The sequence below is a fragment of the Labeo rohita genome, chromosome 20 (genome assembly GCF_022985175.1).
Source record: "Labeo rohita strain BAU-BD-2019 chromosome 20, IGBB_LRoh.1.0, whole genome shotgun sequence".
NCBI classification, from domain to species: domain Eukaryota; kingdom Metazoa; phylum Chordata; class Actinopteri; order Cypriniformes; family Cyprinidae; genus Labeo; species Labeo rohita.
The window spans coordinates 10,882,904-10,898,601 of record NC_066888.1 but is presented as its reverse complement, the minus strand read 5'-3'; the positions used below and the strand labels follow the sequence as shown (position 1 = coordinate 10,898,601).

The window sequence follows — 15,698 nt, the reverse complement described above, 5'->3', positions numbered from 1 at the left end:
ATACTTGAAACTTCCAGGCAGGTGTGTTGAGGAAAGTTGGAGGTAAACTCTGCAGGACACCGGCCCTCCAGGAACAAGTTTGGTGACCCCTGGCTTAGACACAAAACAAACAGAGAAACATTAAACAAAGACAAGACAGTCAGGGCAGGATCCTGACACATACCAATAATATGCTAATAATAATTAATACTACTTAAAGTCTTTTCAGTAAGCTCTCACTGATTGCTAAATGTTGCCAGTTCATCTTAACCTTTAAACATATAATATATATATTTTAATAAGATTATCCAGGCTTTTTTAGCTAAAGGTCCTTTTGGTTGCAAAAATCTGTAGGAAGTTTAGTTGCTTTTGGTAATCTGAACACTGTAATGCCTACTTCTTACCTGTAGATGGAGACACTGCACACTAATGTTGTATAACCCTCCATGATGTCAGCTTTTGCTGTGCAGTCACTTTAATCAATGCTTTATTATTTGATGACTCAGGAAATATTCTCTCTTATGAGCAATTTATGACATACAATAGTTTCCCAATTCCTCCAAGATAGTCTAATAAAGTGGTCAAAGCAATTTCCCCTGGATTAATTCACCTTGTTAAAAGTCACTCTTTATTTAATCAAGGAGTCTACTTTGCTATTGGAAGGCATTGATCTGTTAGACAAGAAATGTTATAATAGGCATGTGCACCAAATTTTTCAATTTAAAATGAAAATTTCTTCAAGAGGAAAGTTCTACTGGAGGTCCTTGGTTGATGATATAGACTGGAAAAGAACTTGGCTCTTACCTGGGAAATATTGTATTTCTAATAAAGCAAAGGAAACACATTTTAAAATTTTACATAAACTTTATCCTGTTAATTCTAATTTTTCTAAATATTCAGACATTGACAGCTTATGTTCTTTTTGCAAACAAACAGAGGAGACTTTAGTACATCTTTTTTTGATTGTCCTTTATCCAACCAGGAATGCTAGAAATGTTCAGGCAGGTGTGTTGAAGCAATTTGGAGCTAAACTCTGCAGGAAACCAGCCCTCCAGGACCGAGTTTGGGCACCCCATGGGTTAGGGTAGGAAGTGATTTTGGTTCTATTTGGGTCGGGTACAGATCTTATACCCTGAAATGACTACTGTAGCTGAGACAACCCTAAAAATATAACTTTCCAAACCCTTTTCATCCTAACATAAAATAGTTATGTGTAACGGCGTGCAGCAGAGCAGAATCAAGAATTGTCTATATCATATCTTCTGATACAGAAATGCCTTGCATTTCTCACAAAGTGCATGTTATTACCACAAATAGCTTCTAATCAAAATTCACTAGCATACGTTTTGATAAAGTCTTTATGGTTTGAGACAAGCTCAGCCTGACATAGACAACAGTGTTCGTTGACTGCCTTTACTGTCCACCAAGAACTGCACTATCAGTTTCATTTTCCCATCTGCAAAACTCCAGTTCTTTGAAGTTACACCCTAGACAAGCCTTTTTGCACACGTATCTAAAACAAGAACCAGGAAATTATTCCGTCTTCAGCTGAAAGAACCTGTTGAGCTATTATTTAAGTTGTATAATCTGTGTTCACATGCCGTGAAATGGCAGAGGCCAGTATTTCAGTGGAACGGGACCAGTTCACCTGTTCAGTGTGTCTGGATTTACTGAGGGATCCAGTGGCCATTCCCTGTGGACACAGTTACTGTATGTGCTGCATTACACACTGCTGGAATCAAGATGATCAGAAGGGAGTTTACAGCTGCCCTCAGTGCAGAGAGACCTTCAGTCCAAGACCTGCCTTAGGAAAAAACACCATTTTGGCTGAAATGGTGGAGAAACTAAAGAAGACTAAAATCCAAGCTGATGTTCCTGCTGGATCCGGAGATGTGGAGTGTGACATCTGCAATGGAAGAAAACACAAAGCTGTCAAGTCCTGTCTGGTGTGTCTGGAATCTTACTGCCAGACTCATTTTGATCGTCATGAAGAATTTCGCTCAGGTAAACCACACAAAGTGATTGATGCCACTGGACGACTGCAAAAGACAACCTGTCCTCAACATCATAAGCTACTGGAAATCTACTGCCGGACAGACAAGAGTTGTATTTGTTACTTGTGTGCAGAGGATAAACACAAACACCACAACACTGTAAGTGTTACAACACAGAGGAGAAAGAAACAGGTATAAATCAAATTATATTACATATTGCATTTGTCAAGAACAAACTAGGAAAATGTACTAATGTATTTCAGCAATTTCTTTGTTTAACAGAGAAACCTAGGACAAACACAAAGAAAATGTCAGGAGAGAATACAACAGACAGAGAAAAATCTAGGGGAGCTAGAAGAGGTTGTGAAGTCTCATAAGGTGAGCTGGCTACCTTTTGGCTCTCTTCCAAACAGTGATGAGCACAGTGCTGCAGCACTTTCAGAAGCACAGTCAAATGCGCAAAGTAAGATCTGCTTGAAATGTGTGTCCTAACAGCGCTCTACGCAGGAAGCAGTGGAACACAGTGAGAAGATCTTTACTGAACTGATCAGCTCCATTGAAAGACGCCGCTCTGAGGTGACACAGCTGATCAAATCTCGGGAAAAGACTGTAGTGAGAGCAGCTGAAAGACTCATAGAGGAAATGAAACAGGAGATTATTGACTTGAAGAGACAAGATGCGGAGATGGAGCAGCTTTCGCACACAGAGGATCACATCCTTTTCCTGAAGGTAGATGAACAGAAAAGGGATCTCGATGTGTCCTGATGTGTCTTTATTTGATGACTTTGTTGTTTGTCTGTAGAATTTCCGCTATTTCTCTGTTCCCACTGAACCCATACCATTTTTTGGAATTGCCATCAAAACTCGCATCTTCTATGATGATGTTAAAAGATCTGTTCTTCAGCTACAAAAGAAACTTGAGGACTTCTGCAAAGAGGCAATAGGAAAGATATCTGGTAAAGGTAAAGTACTGGAGAAGTTCAAATATTAGGTGTTCATCATGTAACATATAGACGTGATCAGTGTTGGGGGTAACGCATTACAAGTAACGCGAGTTAAGTAATATTATTACTTTTTCCAAGTAACTAGTAAAGTAACGCATTACTTTTTAATTGACAAGAAAATATCTGAGTTACTTTTTTCAAATAAGTTACGCTAGTTACTTTCTCCCCATTTATTGATTAAAGGCTCTTCTGTCCCCATGTTGAGAGAAATCGGGAGTAAGATATTAGTTCTAGAATAAAGGTGAACATGCATTAATTCATTTCACTCACTAAAAACAGATTCAGCATTCCTCAGAATGAATAAAAACAGTGAACTTCAACTCAGAATATGATGCAAACCTGCAATAATTAAATATGTTAAATAATACAAATATCCTTTATATATTTAATCCCGTTTATTAACCAATGTCTTTGCTGCCGACCTTAGATGATCCAATTCAACCATACTATTAAGCCAATTACTAAAGATAATCTAACATTTGTTATCCTTTTTTTTTATTGCTGAAGAATTGACATTTTTTTCTTCTGCGGTCTACTGTACAGACATGAATTTACTTTACTCAAAGCCTGAGGCTTTTGGTGTGAAAAGGCTTTTACATTTGCCGAAAAAGAACTTTTTATATTAAAAACAAACAACCAAGCCCTGCCCAGATTTAAAAAGTAACACAAAAGTAAAGTAATGCATTACTTTCCATAAAAAGTAACTAAGTAACGTAATTAGTTACTTTTTTAGGGAGTAACTCAGTATTGTAATGCATTACTTTTAAAAGTAACTTTCCCCAACACTGGACGTGATTGTTTAATTTTCTCCTTAATTTTCTCGCTGTCTGTTGGTTTCTTCAGTGAGATTCATTTCGGTCATTTTTACATCTGATGAGGAAGAAGATGAGGATGAGGATGAGGAGGAGGAGGAGGAGGAGGAAGAGGAGGATGAGGAGGAGGAGGAGTTCAGATATAAGGGTTAGTAATTAAATTCATGCATACACACATATATACTTATTGGAAATACATGGTCTTCATTTCTCCATACTCATGAGTCATGAATCAATAATCAGTGATAATAATAATAATAGTAGGTGATTTGTTTTAATAATTATAGAGACTTTTATTTTTATATTTCACATACTTCGAAACTGTATCAAGTCCTGAAGTTTAGTTAATTCACTAGGTTTTATCTGATATTGCACTTTGAATGCTCACATACTTTTTGTTTTAGTGGAACAGCAAACGTGTTATTAGAATGATAACAGAAGTCAAAGTCCCAGTGATGTTTCTTCGTTCCTTTATCTTCTGTCAACACAGGCATTTCTTAATCATGTGATTATTCAAATCTTACACTTGACCTGCATAGAACATTTAAAAAACAATCTTCGCTCTGCACTTGCACCTTTCTGCAAGCGTCACCTGCTCATTTATATCTTTTAAAGCATCTGCATAGAACCTATGCTCTTTCAGAAAAATAGCCAGTAAAATGTCTGAATGTTCATAATTTAGCAAAGGATTCAGTCCAGCAGTTCATCCCTAGTAAATATTATCAGAAGAACTGACCGAAGACACAACAAACAATCAAAAATGACAGAAGCCAAACAGGCGACTTATGGAACATCTCAGTGCTTTGTTTTCATTATAAACATTGCAGCTTTGTTTGACTGAATGTTTAACCTTGGACCATAAACTTTCCTCCACAGTGTCACGGCGTAGACACTTCACACCATTAGAGTCACGGTGCAGGAGCTTCAGAGATCCAGGGTCAAAGCCTAGATCATTCCAAACATTAGGGTCACGGTTTAGGAGCTTCAGAGAACCAGCGTCACAACCTAGTCCCTTCTCAACATTAAAGTCACAGTCCAGGAGGTTCAGAGAACCATTTTCATAGGCCAATATCTCCACCTTGAAAGAGATTCATGGCTCAGACCCTCCACAACACAAAACTGATTACCCAAACCCTTTACAGTGTCATATCATAACACACTAGCTGTGTTTCAACTGTCAGGCTAAAAGCTAGCTTAATATTCAAAGAGAACCTTCTCTTTTTTTTTTTTCTAATTGTATTTACAAACGTTTCTTTTGTTGTTGCAAAAAACTGTGATATAATTTTGTTCTTTAACATTTAGTACAAGAAAATGAAAGTGAAATTATTGTAAAGGTCTTTATTAAAAAAAAAAAAAATATATATATATATATATATATATATATATATATATATATATATATATATATTGTTTTACACCCTCCATCATTTCACTTGTATTAGCTTAAATTGGAATAAAGTTTGGTCTCTGCCACTTTTTTTCCTCCTTACAAACAAGGGCATGTAATGTATTATTATTATTATTATTATTATGGCAAGATATTCAATGTGGTTTTATGGACTAACTGTATTTTTACACCATTCATGTCACACTACCAATAAAATTAATTACTGAAGGCAAAAAGAAGAAAAATCTGGCTTTTGTCACACAACTTTTGAATGAAGGATTTTGGAATGCAAATTGAAAATGTAAAGCAATTACAAAATCAAACTTGGTTAGAATAGCAAAATAAATAGACTAATAGACTTTGTTTGTTTTTCCTCACTGTGTTCACTTCCAACTCAAATTTGGACCTCTGCAGGGACACCGGCCCTTCAGGATCAACATTCCCCACCCCTGATTTACAACCATATTTTAAAGGGTTTATGTGCTGACCCAAATATGTTTTGTTTACTTTCATACACTAAAATATCTGGTAAAGTGTTGTATAGTCATTAAATAACTTACCTTTTTGCAGCCGAAATATCCTCTTGAAACCCGTGCCCGCCGAATGCTCCTTGGGATTTAACCGCCAAATCTTTTTCTCCTTCATTCTGATTGCAGACATAATTCATGCTGGAAATTTGACTCAGACTCGCAAATTCGGCACAGTGATTGACAAATAGGGGGGAGGGGTGGTTATTCCCTCTAATCAAATGAGCTTTATTTGTTTATAGCAACCCCACGACTCTGCTTGGTGACTATCACTGTTCACACCTGCTATAAACCTTGTACAAAACAAATTTTGCAAAGCATATTAATATTGAACGACATTAACTCAGAAGTGAAACTGTATCCTTGTGTTGTTGACTTGATTTAAACGTTCAAGTAAATCATAGCCTACCTAAACTGAAGCATCACTAAATAATGCAGCAGTTGTGTGTATAAACTGTGTTTATTCAGTAATGATATTTGTCATATAATATGACGCAAAAAACGTGTTGATTAGATGTCACACTTTAAAGGAACACTCCACTATTTTGAAAATAGGCTCTTTTTCTAACTCCCTTAGCGTTAAACAGTTGAGTTTTACCATTTTTGAATCCATTCAGCCAATCTCTGGGTCTGGCGGTAGCACTTTTAGCATAGTTTAGCATAGATTATTGAATCTGATTAGACCGTTAGCATCTCGCTCAAAAATTACCAAAGAGTTTATATATTTTTCCTATTCAAAACTTGACTCTTCTGTAGTTACATCGTGTACAAAGACTGACGGAAAATGAAAAGTTGCGATTTTCTAGGCCGATATGGCTAGGAACTATAGTAGTCAACATTTGAAGTGGATCAAAACTTTTTATCAAAGTTGTCCTAAAATTAAACAACACCCGTTGTTGTCTTACAACATCTTTGATGAACCTTTCTGATCCACTTCAAATGTTGACTACTGTATACTCTCTCATCAAGGAACTTTGCTGCCATACCATGGATGCAGCAGGTGCAAATATATTACGCAGCGCCTGAAAATAGTATCCCTGTGCAAGCAGGTGGTCACGTTGGTTATGTTGACGGAAGTTAGGGATACGCCTCGCCTCGCCTGAAATGTAGGCGAGAGTAGGCAGCTGCAGTGAGTGAAATAAGTGCAATAAAGATGGACAGTTCTGACCTCTCGAAGTAGAACAGGTACCTACGAGATATCACGTTATCATACTCAGCTACTGTGTTGCTGATAAACATGATGCAATTTCAGCTCTGTTGTTTTTATATGAAAATAAATATGATGAGCAAGACACTCAAAGTTCTTGCTATTTAATTCCATTCGAAAGGCGTATTTAACATCCACTATTACTTTAATACAAACGTGTATTTTAGATTTTTATAGAAATATGACAACAATCATATATCTCACGCAGAGATCGCACTGGCATAGTGTTTGGGAATATTCATGCATAATTTAAACACATAACCACATGATATTAGATTAAAAAATAAGACATTTTAGAAAAGAACGACAACATCACGGATGTCTGGACCAATGAGCGTTAAGATGTGTCGTCATCCAGGCGTTTCCCATCGTGCTTTTGGTCAGCGCAGTCGGTGAAGAGCTACTGCGCCCGACTGATGATGACCGACTGTGATGGCCATACAAAAAATAGATGCTTTCCGAATTTGTTGTGTGTGAATGGGATGGCCTGGACGAATCTAAGATATCAGCGGCCTGAAATTTTCCAAGACCTCAGCTCAAGGAAACTGTCATCCCCTTTTCATCCAATTTCACTTCAAGGTCAACAACATGCACTAGATTTCAGATTTTAAGAAAGAAGGCTTTTAGGGCTGCTGGAAGAATGCCAGCTGGCAAAGTGCCTGCTGATACACCACTGGAGATGAAAATTATATGATATGATTTCTAATGTAGGTTATCTGCATTGTAAAGGACAGACAGGAAGGAAAACATCTAAACTGTGGTTATACTATGTGGTGGAAGCGTTTTATCTAAAGCAATTTAAAGACTAACTAAACTGTCTCTCTAGAGTAATTGAAGTTTATGTTACTGGGGAGAACATGATAAGACAGGGCTGCTAACAACCTCTGAAACTGCCCTATAGCTGGTTACACATTTGTCAGTTCACACACAGTCTTTATAACAGTAATTTATTTACTATTCTCTGCAGTCCCAGAAAAGAGTGTTTCTAAAGTGCACTGAATTGGACTGCATATTAACTTCATATTGGTCTGTATGATGTCTACAGCTACCAAACCAAAAGTGATAATACAATACAGCCTGCAAACTAGCTTCATAACTTGCTAAACAATAATGAATACTGCAATGCTTCAAGTTAACCATTAAACATAGATTTGCTTTTTTAATGAGATTATCCAGGCTTTTTTAATTATAAATGTGCTATTTTTAGTATATAATTTGGTCTATGCAGCTTTAGTCAAATTTTATTTTATTATTAAGTCCATGGTCTCTAAAAACACAGTGAACACAATTGCTTTTAATAAAAAGTTTCAGTTTAAAAATGTACACATAGTGAAAAGCTAAACGTCCGTTTGTTTGAAAAAAAAATCTGTAGGAAGTTTAGTAGCTTTTGGTAAGTTGAACACTATAATGCCTACTTCTTACCTTTAGATGGAGACACTGCACACTAATGCTGTATAACCCTCCACAATGTCATTTTTTGCTGTGCAAAAGATAATCAATGCTTTATAATTCCTTTATAATTCTCACAGGAATAAGTATGTAAACAGACAGATAAATATCCTAACTAGCAAATCTCTAAAGGCTAATTCAATATTGATACATATGCGATGTACAATATTGTCTGTGATGTTTTCTTTTGATATGGTTCCTGAAGGATCAGCTTTCCTAGTCTGTTAAAAGTGCATAGACATAATGGTTTAACTTAAAGAAAATAAATAAAATGATGCTGTTTGTGCACAGTCTGATTTGAATTACAAATAATGTAACTTCATATAATTATAGGCCACAGCACACAATAAAGTTTTTAGTCTAAGAGCTTTACAATAACTGTGATTACACATGCGAATAATTAAATTCACACTTTGAAAGACCAGCTCTGAAAGCAACCAGCAATCAAGATGATGTATAATAATACACATTCAAGTGTCATGTCACAGGTTTGCCACCAGAGATCACTCATGTTCTCTAATCAATCATGGTGACTTAATTCTCATCATATTTTATTCTCACACTTTACCTTTTTTGCTTTTTGTGCTTGGATACATTGTAATAAATTACAAGAAATACATAGCCTACACAGGAATGATGCAGTCAGACCTGTTCTTACTATAATCATTCATACATTTTTATGAAAGTGATGTGAAAGTATGGTAGCCTACTTTGTTATACACCGATCAGGCATAACATTGTGACCACTGACAGGTGAAGTAAATAACACTGATTGTCTCTTCATCGCGGCACCTGTTAGTGGGTGGGATATATTAGGCAACAAGTGAACATTTTGTCCTCAAAGTCGATGTGTTATAAGCAGGAAAAATGGGCAAGCGTAAGGATTTGAGCAAGTTTTACAAGGGCCAAATTGTGATGGCTAGACGACTGGGTCAAAACATCTCCAAAACTGCTCTTTGGGTGCTCTTGGTCTGCAGAGGTTTAGAATCTATCAAAAGTGGTCCATGGAAGGAACCCGCAACAGTGTCATGGGTATCCAAGGTTTTACTGATGCACGTGGGGGGCAAAGACTTTCAAATTGCACAAGGAGATATAAACTCGCAATTCTGACTTTTTTTCTCAGAATTGTGAGATATAAACTTGCAATTGCAAGTCCAATTTTGAGGGGAAAAAAAAAAAAAAACTTTAAAGTTTATATCTCACAATTCTGACTTAATAACATGCAATTGCATATACACCCTTTCATGAAAACGGTATCCCCTGATGGCTGTGGCCTCTTTCAGCAGGATAATGCACCCTGCTACAAAGCAAAAAATGGTTCACGAATAGTTTAAGGAGCACAACGAGTTTGAGGTGTTGACTTGGCCTCCAAATTCCCCAGATCTCAATGCAATCAAGCATCTGTGGGATGTGCTGAACAAACAAGTCCGATCCATGGAGGCCCCACCTCACAACTTACAGGACTTAAAGGATCTGCTGTTAACATCTTGGTGCCAGATACCACAGCACACCTTCAGAGGTCTAGTGGAGTCCATGCCTCGACGAGTCAGAGCTGTTTTGGTATGAAAAGGGGGACCAACATGATATTAGGAAGGTGGTCATAATGTTATGCCTGATTGGATGCTGAGCACTCTGCAGTCGGACCTACATTCATTCTCATACATTTTATGCGGCCTTTGGACTAGAAAGAACTTAGGCATATCAAAGTGATGTGAAAGTACGATACTTTGTTATATATTTCTGAATTTACTAGAAACTGAAGACTCGTCTTCTGAATCATGCAAGAAGAATTTCCTCATTTAAAAAAAAAAAAAGATTAAATTGAGCCAGACTTCATGGTTCTGATTGTAATCAGATTAGGCCTATTATGTGTTTCACAAAATTTGTAGTGAAATCTGTCATTATTAGGGATTTATCTGTAAAATCTGTGCATAACTGGGGCTCCGGCATCTACCAGCAAGGTAACTTTCTGAAACTAACCAGCCAAAGCATGACCTTGAAAGTCTTGTGAAATAACCTAGATACTTTCATTAATAGGTTACAGGCTATAAAATTGATTATAAAAAGTGTCACAGTTTCACTTGTAATACAAAACAATCCAATTCCCTTCAAACCATTTTTTTTTTTCTGAACATCTCTACAGTAAACAGTTCACAGAACGCGGAAACTATTTCAACTATTTAGCTGAAAGAACCTGCAGTGTTAGTAATTGTTGAGCTGTTTGAGTTGTTTGGTCTGTATTCATATGCAGTGAAATGGCAGCAGCCAGTATTTCAGTGCGACAGCACCAGTTGACCTGTCCAGTGTGTCTGGATCTACTGAAGAATCCAGCGACCATTCCCTGTGGACACAGTTATTGTATGAGCTGCATCACACGCTGCTGGAATCAGGATGATCAGAAGGGAGTTTACAGCTGCCCTCAGTGCAGACAGACCTTCACTCCAAGACCTGCTTTAAGAATGTGTTGTTTGCTGAAATGGTGGAGAACCTGAAGACTAAACTACAAACTGCTGTTCCTGCTGGTACCTCCTGCCAGACTCATTTTGACCATCATGAAGAAATTTGTTCAAGTAAACCACACAAAGTGATCAATGCCACTGGACGAGTGCAGCAGATGATCTGTCCTCAACATCATAAACAACTGGAAATCTACTGCCGGACTGACCAGCACTATATTTGTTATATGTGCGCAGTGGATAAACACAAACACCACATTACTGTAACAGCTATAGAGGAGAGGACAGAGAAACAGGTAAATTACTATTGGTTATTGTTGCTTTTATTATAAATTCATTCATACAAATGTTATATGTAATTAGAAGTAAATTTATAACTTTGCTTTCTTCTGTCACACTTTCATCCAAGAACTATATCAGGAGTTTGTTTTAAAATATTTTGTTATTTCTTGACTGTTTTACAGTGTGACATTTGTGTGACATTTGACATTTTGACAGTGTGATCGTTTCACTAGAAAGGACCCTTCTTCCTTGGCTGGGATCAGTTACAACCGCATTTGGGATTGTTTGAAGTCACATTTAAACTGCATTTTGGAAGTTCAAAATCGGGGGACCATAGAAGTCTATTATATGGAGAAAAATCCTGAAATGTTTCCCTCAAGAAACATAATTACTTTACAGCCAAAGAAAGACATGAACATCTTGGATGACACGGGGGTGAGTACATTATCTGTCAATTTTTGTTCTGGAAATGGACTTCTTCTTTAATATATCTGCTTTTCTCTACAGCACCACAGCCACGGTCCTGGGCCGCAATGCCAGGGCCACCACCCAGTTTCCACCCAGTGTCAGAATCAACAAGTAGTCGTCCCCAAAAGGCATGGTCACGAAGCAGATCTCTGTCGGAGTCAAAGTATTGGCATTTCACAGAATAAGAGACAAAATCCAGACCCTTCACATTGCCAGGATCATGTGTCAGACCCTCCACAGCACCAAGAGATCATTGCTGAGTTCTGCTCACCGAGGCAAAGGACATTTCTTATGCTGCTTAATTGCTAGGCTATATGTTGATGAAATGGCTGTATGTGAAAATTTGTTGGTAGTTGCGACATGATTTTTGTTTAAATCGACATAAAGACAAAAAATATCCCTATTGTATTCCTATTTTTCTTCTCCACTGCAATTAAATGTATGTTATGACGTTTATCTATCCAATTATGTATAGATTTGGTAGTGGAAAAGTTTCTATTTTAATTATTTTATATTATTCTGTTCAACCTCTAACCCTGCTCAAACACAACTGAACTAAGTAAGATCTCCAGGAGCATTTGATACATACAGGTGTACTGGAGCAGGGTTAGAACTCCAGCAACAGGATTGGCGAGCCTGATTTATGTAATTTGCCTGCTTATAACTGATGTGCCTATAGCTAATGTGGTTAATAAAGACTTCTTTCACTTCCTCAAGTGATCTGTTCTCTGTGTTATAAATTATCCAGCCATCCAGTATCTTGCCAGAGACTATGCAGTGTTTTACTTATTGCGAACAATTCAGTGAACTGTCCGAATAAACAGTCATGTTAAGACTGTAGCTTTAGAACTAGTTTAACTAGCATTTAACTATGTGGCAATCAGTCTTACTTTACAGATTAAAATTAGAATCTGTTTCTGTAATTGATGTAACTTAGACTAACTTTGAAGACTAGTTTAACCCCTTCACTGGTGAGCTTAAAATATTCATCTGACCCCGCAGATTGATTTTTTTAGGCGACCGTCATTTTAGAACGTTCCCTTTATTGCTTCATGATTGTCACGTGACACACTGCAGCTATGCACCAAACATAGACATATATAGAGAGTAGACGCCGCATCGACCGATACTCCCTACTGGGGCTGACGAGACGTGGGGCCGCCATCTTGGACCGGTCACCCGCTCCACTCAGTGTGTAATCTGTTTGGCAGGTGTAATGAGCTGTCAACGCATTTAATTAATCATACCTCACGGAATACCGAACTGATTTTCACGCGTTTTTTTTTGCTGCAAAGGTCATAAATGTAGCTGTGACACATGACACATGGTTTAGCGTATTTTAATATTGATAGTGAGCTTAACAGTAATATAATGAATATCTCCGTTCCTGTGATAGTATTGGGTCTTTTAAGAGGGTCTAAAGACTTACAACATGGACTTAGTTCATTAAGCACTTCTAATGCGTTATGGTTTGTATAGTTTTATTCTATTTTCATTTGGCTATTTATTAATTTGACATTGTTGTTCATTACTGATATTCTCCTTAATGTAGTCTTACCATGCTGTTATTATATTTTGCTTGAATTGACATTCAATTTCATTTTCATTGTTTATTTCATTATGCTATTGACTGAATTGACGTTGTTAATTTTTGCTATTCTCCTTATTAGCTATAATCTGACCAACATCTCAATCTGTTCCCTGTTAAATTTAAGTATTATATTGTTTTGTATTTATGTCACTTTGGACAAAAGCGCAACCATAACCATATGAGGTGTAGGCTATGATAGGAATTTTGCAAATCACACACTATAAATATGATAGAGAAGCAGAAACAGATAGTGACGGTAAAGGTATTTTAATAAGTTGAAGAAACACTATATGAATATTACATTAGAGTCTACTTGGAGTATTTCATTCTCTCTCGCTCACACACACACACTAAAAACCCTGAAAAAGGACTGTTTTGCAGAGCTTTTTTCTCGTGCTCCCTTTCTGAAGTTCAAGAGAGGTGAGCTTGGCAATGTGGTGCAGCCTTATCTTATGTTCAGGCATGTTCTCTCACATCTGCTGCTGCTACGCGATGTAATCAATTCCAGAGTATGCCCGGTCCAAGATGGCGGCCGCATTTCTCGTTTCCAGCAGCCAATGCGGCGTCTATCTCTATATATGTCTATGTGCACCAACGTCACGTTCTGGTCAGTTACCCGGATGCGCGGCCATTGCGGCTATACTCATATGTAAACAGAAGCATTAACTGCACGGTTAGTGTACCACTGAAGACGTTGTTCTACTAATTTATGCCGTCTAAACTACGGATGTGTGGAAGCTGCTAAATCATATAGAGAAGGACCTATTAAGCAGGAAAGGTCGTTTTATTTTGACATACTGAAGTTAATACAGGGCTCAACGCTAAGCAGCTAAGGTGTTTCCTTGGTTACTGCTGTACACAAAGCTCCGCTATGCTGCTTTATCAGGGTGTCCGCGGAGTTGTAAAAGGTAGTAAAAGGTAGTAAATGAAATTAGCCAAAATTAAGGGCATTAAAAAGTATTAAAAAGTAATAAACGTCGTTTGACGAGGTATTAAATTTCCGAGCCCATTTTTTTTTAGATAAATTTAAATTTGTGTTAAGTGCAGGCCTTTCTTCTAAAATTTGCGTGGATTAATGTATATGTTGAGAGTAGGACCTGAGCGATATCATGTGAGGTCGTGTTCGTTCGCGCGCGCGCCGGCGCCGCTGAAACAAACTGGGTGCCCGGCTAGTTCGCTGCCAAACATGTAAGCGAGCTCGCTTCCGTTCCGTAATTAAATTAATGTAACCTGGGTGGGGGTGAATGGCGTCAAATCGCATATGGAATCAAATAGCCACCAAGCTAGGATGCGCGGACGTAGCGAGCATCTTCCCATATCAATGTTCTGCGCTACGGCTGCATCAACGACCTCAACATCGACTGCTCTCCCGATGCAAACCACTGCCAGCAGTAGTCCTAGCAGCATCGTCAACAGGTGCGTGACAGACATTGCGAGCTGAGGTGCTGTGGTGTTTAGACCTATGGTTTAGACCTAGCAACTAGAGCTGTAATCGGCCTTAAAAGTTAGGCCCGACAAGTATATTTTGATTGACAGCTTTTTAAAAGCCCGAACCCGTTTACAGCCCAACATTATTCAAATGTGCGCAAGCACACCGCTCTTTTGCCTTTTGTCAAGAATGAGTCAATTATACATGTTTTAATATAATTTATTAATGACTAACGTAGGCTATAAGCCACTTGGAACTTGGAACAAAGAAATCCTCTGGAGTCCTCTGGAACATCGTAACATCTTAGCACTCTAGGCCGCGATCACACCGAACGCGTTTTTGCAGCGAGAAGCGCCGTTTTTGAATTGTTTTCTATTGTCAGTGAGCGTTATGCGCGCTGTTTATGCGTCGCCGGCGCCTCGCGTTTTTGCCGGAGCGCTCTGAGCGCCTGAAGTTGGAAAAAAAGCAACTCTGCGCGGAAAAGCGCCCGACGTCATCGCGGTTTTTTTCCATTGTCCAATCGAATGAATGGAGAGGCGGGCCTTCTCTTGTGGTGACGAAAGTTTTACCGACGCTTAAAAAGTCGGAGACTGCAGTGATGGAGGAGAAACTTTTGGTGTCTATCGCGGGTTACCCGGAGCTGTATGTTTTAAGTTTTTTGCTGATATGACAGTTTACTTAACAGCTAAAAACCAAAGATTTTATAGCGCTTGCGCTATAATCCTTTGATTAGATTGACAGGACGGCTTATTTGATGGTTGCCTAGCAACATATAAAACCGCAACGCACTGCTCTTTTTTTAAAAGTCACCAGAAAAAGGCAGTGCGGTGCGCCTCGCGTTTTTAGAACTAAAAAAACGCGTTCGGTGTGATCGGGGCCTAAATAGGCATACACTTAGCCAACGCGCCAATAAAAAAGACTTTCTTATATTAAATTAAGATAAGTTCTAAATTAAGATGGGGTTTTGGCAGTAACTAAATTAAGATAAAGGCTCCGCGGGATTTGCTTCGCTACTTTTCTCCACAATCCCGCCTCAACGCGAGAGTGAATAGCAGCTGAAATGTAATAATTTCAGTAATAATTTGTAATAATGCCAACATTAGCCTATATACT

General features: G+C 38.0%; 1 protein-coding gene across 1 annotated transcript; it reads left to right on the top strand.

Annotated features, from left to right (window-relative positions):
- The first annotated feature begins 1,586 nt into the window (after positions 1-1,586).
- Positions 1,587-3,884, top strand: LOC127183432 (E3 ubiquitin/ISG15 ligase TRIM25). The gene is made up of 4 exons (XM_051139478.1): positions 1,587-2,165; positions 2,256-2,351; positions 2,469-2,702; positions 3,821-3,884. Exons 1-4 carry the CDS (start codon positions 1,587-1,589, stop codon positions 3,821-3,823), a joined length of 912 nt encoding a protein of 303 aa, XP_050995435.1. The 3' UTR covers positions 3,824-3,884.
- The last annotated feature ends 11,814 nt before the right edge of the window (positions 3,885-15,698 follow it).